Genomic DNA, 13,097 nt, shown 5'->3' with positions numbered 1-13,097 from the left:
CTAACAACACAGACTACTCGGGTGGCCAGATTGCACATAGGCCCTCCAGCTTTGACACTTTGATCAGCTCAAACTGGTATTTAGAGCCAAACACGAAAAGTATATGAAAGTACGTAAAATATGTATACAATTTACTAATGAATAAAGATTACTATTATTCAAGCTGTAGCTCTATTAATAAAAATGCTTCAAATGCTATTGAGCTTTATATAATGGAATATTTTGTGTATGGGCCCATTCTGCAGTGAAATTCATGTCTAATTTATATATGATTTAATAGCTTATTTTTGATAAATATAAAAAAAAATCTAAGAGGTGTGCATTATAGCTGACACCTAGATGAACACTTTACAGTTGCTTATATGACTGTAAGTCATTCCCTTCAAATGCTATTGAAGTTAGAATCGTGTTTAACAAAGTCGTATGTAACTTTAGAGACGGTCCCTTAATTTCCGCGAATATCGAACGTCCAACGTCAAAGCAACTTTATTCGAGTTTTCCAAGCTAGGACATCTCAGCATTATGCTGAGCCTTATATTTATAAAATCACTTAGTTGTCCTTAGCCCAAATGTAGTGTAAAGGAACGAAATGTTGTGCAACTTTCCTCACTTTCACTCGCATTTATAACAGTCTGTCCTCGGCGGGAGGATATGCAAGTGAACGTGACGTTAATGGTCAAAAACTGGAAATGACGTTAGCCCAGCCTACTTCGTGGGTGTGCAAATATCAAAAGTTAATTGACGTTCTTAAGAACAAACCAAGCCACGGTATAATGCTTTCTATACTAAGCTAAGCTTACCTACTATTTAGTAATCTAGTTACTTACTGTCTGAAAAAAGGTCGTATGTTCTGCTGCACTTTCCTACGCTTGGCTGCTGTCTCCATTTCTTACAGACTGAGCTGCTAAAATACATCAACAAACTTGCATTGAGTATGGGCGCAACCAAGTGTACCATTGGGGGGAGGGGCACACCTATTTTCCTTAACAAACGGAAATATATTTACAAGGAATAGACATAAATAAATAGAACAGATGAAGAAAAGACAGAACCGTTGGCAGGGTTCATTAAAGGGGGACATATAGAAAATATTTTCTACTGTATATTGGGGGGACAGATTGGTATTCCTCAACATTGGGGGGACATGCCCCCCCAATACATATATATATATATATATATATATATATATATATATATATATATATATATATATATATATATATATATATATATATATATATGTGTGTGTGTGTGTATATATATGTGTGTGTTTATATATATATATATATATATATATATATATATATATATATATATATGTGTGTGTGTGTGTGTGTGTGTTAATGTACCTTACATTTTAGGGAATTAGAACATTTTTGGTCATTTTTGTGCATCCATTGAAAACCAATGATCAAATTATATACACAAATATTAGGCCGCATGAGCATGGTGGTGAAGTGCCTCACAGCTCCAGGATCCCTAGTTTGACCATTAGCTCGGGTTACTGTCTGTGTGCAGTTGTAGGTTTTCCCTGTGTCTATGTGGGTTTCCTCCAGGTTCTTCAGTTTCCTCACACATCCCTGAACAATTGCATGCTATGTGTGCATATCATCCAGGGTATATTCCTGGGGTAGGCTTTGGATCCACCAGTTACTGAAGATGAATAAATTAAACGAGTAATAAATGGGTTAATAAATATTATTTTTATTATATAAAATCATTTACAATAAATAAACAATTCAACGATCCGAAATAAACCATAATAAATAAATACATCAAAGTAAATAAATCAAAGTTAAAAAAAAAAAAAAAAAAGGGGGTAAACAAATCCTATCTGGCAACATTGTAAGCCAAACTACAGTTAGTGATTCATACTGATCCACTTTCTTCCTTTGGTTTGTGAGAACAATTTTCGTAACCGAAATTTGTTTCCAGGAACTATAAGACTGTTAAAAATAAACACTGGAATAGAGGGAACAAACAAACCATACAGTGAATAAGGTAAAGAAAAGTTTGAAATAGAAAAAAATAACCATTTCACTGTTGCTATGGAGCCCACTGCTAAAAGATAGCTATATTTCCCCCTCAGAGTGTTCATTGCTCAGGTTACCTCAAGAAAACGGTTTGAGGTAAATTTATGTAACATTTAGTAGTTAATGGGGCCATTAACTCATAAGCTACAGATAAAGTGATGACTGAAATTTTATTAAGAGTCCAAAAACCAAGAATTCACTTTAACAAAATATAATATTTTACAAATTGTGGGAAATTATCAATATATCATCAGTACATATGGGGTAAAAATTTCCACTTGTCACTGAGGGGCCACTGAATAGATTATAAATAAAAATCCACTATAGGGATACATGTATTAATTATAGTGTAATATAGTGTATGCTTATAAAAATATGAAATGAAGGTATTAATATTAACTTCTTTTTCTTAGCACAATATTTAGTTATAGGCAGGTAGCTAGCTTGCTAATGAGAACAGTATTACATTGACTAGTAAGCTATTAATTAGACTAATATTACTTGCAATCTTTAAAGTGCTAATAAAATGTTTAATGGCCCATTGATAGCCCACATGTCCTACTTTATTTGTCCCACATATATCGCTGTCAATTCATCTGAATCTGGCTGCCAGAACACACAAGATATTATTTCAGCAATATGCGATGAAAATTTAAAGGAAAGGTCCATCCTGAAACACACTAAATCTGTTTCTATTGAAATACTTATATTGATGTTCTCAGCAGTTAAATTGTCAACTGGTGCTGCGTTTTCTTTATTCCAGTGAGAAGTTTGTGGTCGTGTGGCATGCTGAAGTTACAGATGGACATTACAAGAGCAGTTAAAATGGAGGTTTAATACGCAGAAATATATAGGTGCATCTCAAAATATTAGAATATCGAGGAAAGGGTTGTTTTAATTTTAAAAAGTGGAACTTTCGTATATTCTAGATTAATTACACATAAAGTGAAATATTTCAAGCCTTTTTTGTTTTAATCTTGATGATTAAGGCTTACAGCTCATGGAAATCAAAAATCCAGTATCTCAAAATATTAGAATAAAGAATTTATAATACAGAAATGTCGACCTTCTGAAAAGTATGTTAATTTATGAACTCGATACTTGGTCGGGGCTTTAATCCTTTTGCATGAATTACTGCATCGATGCGGCGTGGCATGGAGGCGATCAGCCTGTGGCACTGCTGAGGTGTTATGGAAGCCCAGGTTGCTTTGATAGCGGCCTTCAGTTCGTCTGTGTTGTTGGGTCTGGTGTCTCTGATAGATTCTCTATAGGGTTCAGGTCAGGCGAGTTGGCTGGCCAATCAAGCACAGTAATACCATGGTCAGTAAACCAGTTAGTAGTAGTTTTAGCACTGTGGGCAGGTGCAGAGTCCTGCTGGAAAAGGAAATCAGCATCTCCATAAAGCTTGTGAGCAGATGAAGCATGAAGTGCTCTAATATCTCCTGGTAGACGCTGCATTGACTCTCGATTTGAGAAAACACAGTGGACCAACACCAGCAGATGACATGGCCCCCCAAATCATCACAGACTGTGGAAACTTCACACTGGACTTCAAACAACTTGGATTCTGTTCCGCTACACTCTTCCTCCAGACTCTGGGACTTTGATTTCCAAATGAAATGCAAAATTATCAATGCAAAATTAAATTCTTTCATCTTCCCCATGATTGTGGTTGTATGTACTGAACCAGACTGAGAGATTAAAGGCTCAGAAAACATTTGCAGGTGTTTTGAGTTGATTAGCTGAATAGAGCTTTTCTCTGGTCGACATTTCTGTATTATAAATTATTTATTCTAATATTTTGAGATACTGGAATTTTGATTTGCATGAGCTGTAAGCCCTAATCTTAAAAATTAAAACAAAAATGATGATTCAGATGGATAATGACCCAAAACATACAATGAAAGGAACCCAAGAGCTTCCTAAGGAAATAAATGAAATGTTTTTTTTGTTTTTGTTTTTACCGGACCTCAACCCAACTGAGCATGCTTTTCACTTACTGAAGATAAAACTGAAGGCAGAAAGACCCACAAACAAGCAGCAACTTAAGGCAGCTGCAGTAGAGGCCTGGTAAAGCATCTCAAGGGAGGGAACTCAGCATTTGGTAAAATACTTGGATTTGCATCCAAATATTAAAAATAATCCTAAATTTTTTTTTTTTATAATTATGTTAGTTTGTCCAATTACCTTTGAGCCAGTGAAAATGGAGGGACTCTGTGTAAAAAAAACAAAAAAACAAAACAAAAAAAAAACATTGTAATTGTTAAACGGTTAATGCAAGTGGTTTTTGTTCAAATCCTTGAATTAAATCTGAAATTCTACACTTCAGTCACATCTTGATGGCTTCATTTCAAATCCATTGTGGTGGTTTACAGAGGTAAAACCGCGGAAATTGCTTCACTGTCCAAATACTTATGGCCCGGAGTGCATTTGACTCAATTTACTCAAGTATTTACTCACTGCAGCTCGGAGACCTCCAATTGGGAGGTACTTACACCACAAATGGGCGGTGTTTAGGCGAAAATCCAAATCTCGCCGAGTGCAAAGATCCGCGGAGATAAATGATGACAGGAAGTAGAGACACTAGTGAAAAACACCGATTTAAAACTTAATATTAACACTTTTTCTTGTAGTTTTAATTTCTTACAGCTTTGTCGTTATTGTATGCATGTCCAGTGCCATTCTATTTGAAGACTGAAATTTATATAATAATTGTCTAATATTAAATATTAATTTTAAAATTCAACAGCATCAAGATGGAAACAAACTTAAAGCGAGACATAACTGCACTCAGTGAGGTGAATGTGTAATAACATTATAACCAACATTTTTTTTTTATTGCTTAAGGATTTTGTTTTAAGGTGAACTATTCCTTCACAACAAAATCTACTACATAATATGTACAAGTTACTCAGAAATAAAAAGAAGATTTTACATATATTTACAGTCCATACTGATAAAAGTGCCATGCATTTTCTCTGCATATATAATGACATTACTCATTTGCACAGCTGGATTGCATGCATGACAAACTGCACACTCCTGGGGTAAAATGCTTCGGTGTAAATGCCCTGGAGCTCGCCTGGTCTGCCCTTACCAGCGTAACCTGGTGCATATACAGCAAGCACATTGTAAAATGGATAAAAACAAAGTCATTTAACAAATAAAAAACACTTCCTTTTGTTGATTCTACATAATCTGAGAATTCAATGTAAATATTTATCATTTTAAAACTGCAAGTTCACCTGTTTAACTCCGTCAAGCCGTCATATTGCCTCTGGGGGAAAAACCCGACGGCTTAATTTACATACAGACACGACAGTAACCAATCAAAGCCTAGTGGAAGTTTGTACCGCCCACTTGGAGCTCATGTCCCACCTATTTGGAGCTGACCCCTCCCATTTGGCGTTGGTTCCGACCTCCGTTTATACCTCAATTTACTTGACTTCACCCGAATGTAATATGGCGCCATCCAGTGGTCGTACTGTGAAATGCTTTCATAATCATTCTGAAAATACCGGAGTAAAAAAAAGTACAACACGACCTTTCAGTTAAATTTGATACGGTCGTTACGAAATACGAGAATGACGGGCTTGATTAAGTGTAACTCCTTTCCCCTGTTTAGCCTGTTTTCTGAAGTTCAACAGGTCCAGTGTTTTGATACCTTAGGCAACCTCGCCTGTTTTTGACAAAGCCATGAGCATTATATAGTTTGTATAGTCACTCTCGGTCACACCTTTCCAGTCTTATCAGCGAGGGCGTGTCCCAAACGAGCGCACTCTGACAGGAATCACCTGAGCTCACTTCGCCACTACAGGAGGAGGAAAATGGGTAAAGCAGGTGAACGTGTGGACTTTGAATGGGTTTACGACGAGCAGCCGCACACATGGAGAAGAAAAGAAATTTTAGGTAGGTCCCCCTTTTTCAAAATCACTGCAGATTAGCCATTCTGTATTTGTAACATTTCTAATAAACAAACAAAAAACTAAATAAAAGGTTGGGAATTATATCTAGGGCATGTGTTTCGGGTTTCTCATCGCTGGTTTAAATCAGCGTGCTTGATTTATTTGGTTTAAGTTCCGTCTGTTTTTTTTCTTTCTTTTTTTTCTTTGGGGTCCTGTCCGGCCATATATGTGCCACTAGACACACAGTTACTTCCGGTCACACAGGTGCTCCAAACTTTACCTCGTGGATATTGTATGCTGTATAAACCCCGTGTTTAGGATCACAACAACACAAGTAGAGGGCTCTGTACAAACTCGATGAGCTCAGAACGATTTCTAGACAACATACTGATTAGTACTTCCTTCATGCTGAAGGTTTAGGTCAACGTGTATAAATTTATTTATATATATATATATATATATATATATATATATATATATATATATATATATATATATATATTTCTGGCTATTATTTTCGAACCCTTTCAGAAATGCTTGCTGCATTCTACCCTGTTGAAAGACCTGTTTTAGGTTTTATTGGAGTACACTTTCCAAATTAGACTAAGTAGGTTTTTTTTTTTCTTTCTTTCACACTAGCACACTAAATAGCTCGTTCAACAACTAGCACGTCATTCAGAGGTGAGGATATTAAAAAGGGAAATGGATTATTTGATACCCTAAATTTTGAATTGAAGTTGTGAGGTTCAATTGACTTTGCAGTAAAGTTCAGGAGATTTAATTCAATTTTATTTGTATAGCGCTTTTTACAATAGACATTGTCTCAAAGCAGCTTTACAGAAATATCAACATGGTATACAGATATTAAAGGTGCGAATTTATCCCAACTGAGCAAGCCACTGAGTGGCGACGGTGGCAAGGAAAAACTCCCTAAGATGTTTTAAGAGGAAGAAACCTTGAGAGGAACCCGACTCAGAAGGGAACCCATCCTCATCTGGGTAACAACAGTTAGTGTGAAAAAGTTCATTATGGATTTATATGAAGTCTGTATGGCGTTAGGAGCAGCCGTAGTCCCAGCAGTCTGGAATTGGAGTAGATTTGAGCTCCATCCAGAGGCAGAGAGGATCAGGATCTCTAGTATCTCCATAAATTCGTGTGGGGCTCGGCGAAAGGAGAGAGGGAGAATAAAGATAATTATGACTGTGAAGTAGTAGAACAGAATCTAGTCAGGGTAGGCTTGAGTAAACAAATGGAGATGGTTTTGCAAAGCACAGATCCACTTTGCTTATTCAGTTATTGTGTTCCCCGTAGATAAATATCATAAACTGTTAAACAGTAACCTCTACTATGCTGGTCTTTTTTCAGTTCACTTGCTCCCTATTCCCATTGTCTTTACCCAGTCTCGTCGAAACAGAGAGATGCAGCATGAATGACCAGGCTGATTTATTTTCTGTAAACTGACTCCAGACAAATTACACTATAACAAGTGGAACAATCGCTGAGTGGCCCAGGTGTGTCTGGTGGTTGTTAGGCTTCGCTTGGAAACAGAACACACTTGAATACTGTGGTGGTCCTCACTCTCACACACACATACACAGAGAGACAGACACAGATGGCTTTAATGAAGGTCAACAGAGCAGAGCTCCCTTCAGGATTGATGAAATGCCACTATACTGGACTGGTATACTTATTCAGCTAGTAATTCAGTCTATGGATATATAAATATGTGTACAATGAATTACCAGTTTAATAAGTGTCTAGTATGTCTACATGAACACTGCTCATATATATATATATATATATTATTTATATTTGTCATACAATATGTAATCCTGGCATTGTAGTGATTGTAAGTATTATGTAAGAATGAATTGCATTTGTGTATAATGAAAAATTCAGTTTTATACTCGTGATGTTTTCGCTTCACTTAACCTCCATTGTGAACTGACACCTTTTGGCTGTTCAAATATTTATAAAGCTGTATTTTATCATCCCTTCGCATACTGAATGGGAACCCAGGAGTCAAAATGGCTAGTGTTTTTAAGTGACACTCAGCGTGTGTTAGACGTGTTTCCACCACAATCATTTACACCTTAGCAAAGACTCTAATGCTCGTTGAGCTGATTCATGGTGCTTGAAGGTCATGCACAATGCTGAAATGCCGTTTCAAGAGTACTGTTTTTCCTGTCAGAATCGTGTACCTCACGTAGCTCTTTTCATGAGAAGTTTTCTGCCGATCAGATGTGTAGTCATGAGATTTAGTCTCACACAGGAATTATGATGAAATAGATATAAGTGCTGACTTAACATGTGACCAACATAGCTGTGTTAATCATTCGTGTGCTCAGTAAAAATGTATCAGGATGAATGATGAAGAGAAGGCTGTTATGTTTATGCTATTGTTTAAAAGAATTTTATTAGGAAATTTTAAGAAATACTTGCTCTGTGATTTTCTTAGCTACAAACAACAACGAAGATGTCAGACACGTTGTATTTGCATACATTTGGTCAGCCACCTTGTTATTGGAGAACTTGTTACACAAACTGGCAGTGAAAATAAATATATATATATATATATATATATATATATATATATATATATATATATATATATATATACACACACATTAATCTTTGTACAAGAGTCTTTATTCTTTGTAAAAAAAAAAATAAAAGGGAAAAAAAGAATAGAAACAAAGTTTCTTTTTTGTTTGACTATTGTTGTATTTATCACATTGTCATTTTAAGCTGAGAGTGGGATAGAGGAAAGGTATAATGTGGCACAGCAGTGGTCAGGTTAGACAACCAAACGGCTTTCAGTGAAGTCCAATTACCCTGCATTGGGGGGAAAAAAGAGGATGTAACTATAGTATATTTTACGTTATTGTGAAATCCAACCTACATTTTTTGCACAACCGAACACCAAAAGGATGAGATCGACTGGAGTAATCCAGTTAGAAATTGAACAGGCAAATGATAATGGACAGAAATACATTTTACTCTGTATTTTGAAAAAAGTCACTGGTGAGGTAACCATCCAATCATAAACTGTGCCTAACCCTGAAACTGGGACAACTTAACAATCCTACTTGCTAATCAGTAGCCTCATTACATTGTAAATGATTTGGAGTTAACTGAGTCCTAATAATGTGCAAAGTAATGCTTTGTGTAAACCACGTAGGTCTGGTTGTGGTCAGTGAACTGTTGCCAAAACTAAATTTTATGTATCAGTGTTTTTCATGTGTTAAAAATGAAAGGATCCAGATATCCTTTACTGTCGTATAATAAAACAAAACACAATCAGACTTACATTCCCCTCAAGAATGAACAATATAACCATTAGACACTTTTAACAAAGTAGTTAATTCAAATAATACTAGTTTGCCTATTTGTGACTTTAAGCTACCCAAAGGGTTTGGAATCTATTCAAATCGAACCATTGTAACCCAGATGGCACTGTGTTTGTTTTTGCCTGTTTAAAGCTGCTGCTAGTTACAGTAGTATTGTTGGAACTATTCCCTTAAAAAAGAAAGTTATTTGGGGTTTCCTATGGGGAATGTAAATCAGAGAAGGCTCAGCTGATCTATAAACACACATGGTACAGAAAGTACACTGAAATCTTCAGTTTGCATGCAGACTGCATGCAAATGGTAAGTGTTACAGCAAGTGCTAAGTGTTAGTACAAATGGTAAGTGTAAGGTCTGGTTTTCTAGATGCAGAGTTTGTTTTTATTTTGTCATAGACCAAAATAATTGAGTGTGTTTCTAAAGTGTCTACCACGAGTACCATTTGAGCAGCAGTCACAGAAGCAAAAAGTGTGCTTATTAAAAAAAAAAAAAAAAGGCACATGAGCAAAAGGGTGCTAATTAAAAAAATAGGCAAAACATCAGGAGGCCTTCCTGCCCCACAGGGAGCGCATTAACCACTGTATGACTCCCTGTGTACCTTGTTGCATTTCCATGTAGTTTCTAGGTTACCTGCACCTACAGAAAAAAATGAAAGCAGGATTAAAGTAAAATTCAAGTAAATGATTTTGACTTCCTACTCTCTCTTTCTATAGCAAAGTATCCACAGATCAAGAATTTGATGGGTCCTGACCCCCAGCTGAAGTGGATTGTGTCTGGAATGGTACTTACTCAACTCGTAGCATGTTACCTGATCCATGAGTTGTCTTGGAAGTGGGTGTTTTTCTGGGCATATGCCTTTGGTGGCTGTGTAAACCACTCCTTGACCCTGGCCATCCATGATATCTCTCACAACATCGCATTCGGGAACAAGCAGGTGCGCTGGAACCGGTGGTTCGCCATGTTCGCCAATCTACCCATTGGCCTACCTTACTCGGCCTCCTTCAAGAAATACCACATCGACCACCACCGCTACCTTGGAGGGGATGGCCTTGACGTGGACATCCCTACAGACCTGGAAGGCTGGTTCTTCTGCACACCTGCAAGGAAGATGCTCTGGCTCTTCCTCCAGCCCTTATTCTATGCACTGCGGCCACTGGTGGTGAACCCAAAACCTGTGACCAGACTGGAGATGATGAATGCAGTAATGCAGTTCGCAGCAGACATACTTCTCTATTATATCTGGGGACTCAAACCAATTGTGTACCTTATCTCTGGGTCTATATTGTGCATGGGTCTGCATCCCATCTCTGGACACTTCATTGCTGAGCATTACATGTTCCTGAAGGGCCATGAGACCTACTCGTACTACGGCGCTCTCAACTTAATCACTTTCAATGTGGGATACCATATGGAGCATCATGATTTCCCCAGCATCCCTGGTAGTAAGTTACCTGAGGTGAGTGTCCATTTATATGCACTGCTCTCAACAATGAACTGGTTGACATTCGTGTGTGTGTGTGTGTGTGTGTGTGTGTGTGTGTGTGTGTGTGTGTAAGTGAATTAAATGAGGGTGTCACCACCATGTGGCTTGAGTTTTAGAAATAAGGAAAGAAGGTAACTCCAGAACAAGACTGAAAAGCATCACCACCACCAACAATAAAAAGCACATTAGCCACATAAAGACAAATATGTTCCTGGTTCAGCAACTTGTTAAGGTCTTAACTACAATTAAATCGAGTGGCTCCACTGCATAATGTGTTTATCTGACACAAGCTTTTAAAGCTCACATGTATATTTTGATACCACATCCATGGTATTATTTCTGTTAATATTAAAGTAATCAATCCGTAAACACACCCCCCCCCCCCCCCCCCCCCCCCAAAAAAATGTTTTGTTTGCCAGTTTTGTTAATGTAAACTGGAATGTTTGGGATTATGTCAGGATACTTACTCATTGGGTGAGTGACACACTGTAGAAAAGCATGGTTTGATTGATTTGATGGCATATACAGTATGTAAATGAAGGCGAACACAACCAACACAGACTCTTCTGAAGCTTGATTCGCAGTCGCATTCCCTAAGCAACAGCTGAAATCTTTTATCCTTTCATTAACAGGTGAAGAAAATAGCAGCAGAGTATTATGATTCACTACCGCAGCACACCTCCTGGATACGGGTTCTCTGGGACTTTGTGTTTGACGACAGCATTGGCCCCTATGCCAGAATCAAACGAGAATACAAGCTGGCCAAACAGGAATAAGTTGTACTGTGCGTGCATTTTTCTCACAGAGCCGCTATTTAAACAGAAAAGAAGAAAAGCTGGACAGGCCTGCTGAACCGGTAGAAACACGTGTTTAAACCTTTTTCAGTTACAGCTACAGCAGGGGAGTGGATCTAGAGTACATATGAACTGGATGGTCAATTCCATTGAGTTGGGTTTTCAACTAATGTTTGGTAGAAGCAATGGATGCTGAGATGAAATATATATTTTTTTTGTGCTAACCAGCAACAAAAATGTATTTTCATCAATGAGAAAGCATACTGTCCTTTTGACAAGCAGAATATTTTATGAGGCTGTCATTCTAAAGCTATTGTGATCTGTGATTAATCACAAATTTGAATAATAGTGTGAGTCATGAACTGTAAGTGACCGTGTGAGTCACCCTGGATACTTTACAATACAATGGCTAAATTAAAACAAGCATTCCTTAAGCAGTTGAAGCAAAGTCTATAACGTGTTGTGTTTTTTTTAACATCTGTGGGATTATAAGTTTTAAAAAATGCTGTTCGTAATGGTCCATAAAGTAAGCATCCACATGTTATGTGAAATAGCTTATTCAGGGCAATACTAAATAAAAACTAAATGCAATTTTTATGAGCCATTATTATTATTATTATTATTATTATTATTATTATTATTATTATTATTATTATTATTTAACATTTAGTAGATTCTACAAGGCGTATGTAAACTTATGAGCTGTAGGTAATTTACCGTGTTGATATTTCTTTAAAGCTACTTTGAGACAATGTCTATTGTAAAAAGCGATATACAAATAAAATTGAATTGAATAGGTAATGGGGTTTAGTGCCAGCATGTAATTTGTAAATGTAAATCAGAATGTTGATGGATCTTTTTGTAAGCTCATTGGTCCTTCAGTTAAGTAAAATGTGTATTTGCAAACAGAAAAAAAAAACACCAAGAAGTGCTTGGTGAAGTTTGAGATTATAATATAGTTGTTGCCTTTTTATTTATTTATTTATTTATTTATTTATTTATTTATTTATTTATTTATTTTAAAAACAACATATTTGGGCAAGGAAACATTTGATCATCTTTGAAAGAGTGCCTATTAATAAAGGTGATTTTGTATCTCATGACATTTTGTAGTCAATTTTAAATTAACAAAAAACAGATCAGTTATGTGGAAAAGTACACCCCTACATTTATCACACTTTCAAAGCCATAAAATTAGAATAAAAACTGTGATCAGAACCTGCTTAGGGAGTGCAGGGGGGTATAACAGAAAACGAGGTGAACTTACCGTTACATAAACCCTGAACTCTCGGTTGATTAACCAAAACCTTGCTTAAGCCAGGTGCACACTGCGATTGTTAATAGTCCTTTGAGACTGTACGAATACAATCTCCGCTGTAAGCCACGTCACACTGTATGAGCTCGGCTGTCATTAATGACAGACAAGACGTGACGCAAGAAGACTCGTACGGAGTCGGAGAAGCCACACTACAGGACTGCGCCTCATATTTTCTGACACATAAAAGTGAATTAAGTGAGAAATATATTACTATTGT

The 13,097-nt window shown here is 36.8% G+C and overlaps 1 protein-coding gene across 1 annotated transcript; it reads left to right on the top strand.

Moving 5' to 3' along the window:
• The first annotated feature begins 5,849 nt into the window (after positions 1 to 5,849).
• degs2 (delta(4)-desaturase, sphingolipid 2) lies at positions 5,850 to 12,005 on the top strand. The gene is given in 3 exon segments (NM_001200404.1): positions 5,850 to 5,942; positions 9,999 to 10,741; positions 11,401 to 12,005. Coding segments are annotated over 3 exon segments (969 nt in total). The 5' UTR covers positions 5,850 to 5,860; the 3' UTR covers positions 11,545 to 12,005.
• Positions 12,006 to 13,097: the final 1,092 nt, after the last annotated feature.

This window comes from Ictalurus punctatus, chromosome 9, assembly GCF_001660625.3.
Source record: "Ictalurus punctatus breed USDA103 chromosome 9, Coco_2.0, whole genome shotgun sequence".
Classification (NCBI taxonomy): domain Eukaryota; kingdom Metazoa; phylum Chordata; class Actinopteri; order Siluriformes; family Ictaluridae; genus Ictalurus; species Ictalurus punctatus.
This window is presented reverse-complemented; position numbering and strand designations above follow the sequence as displayed.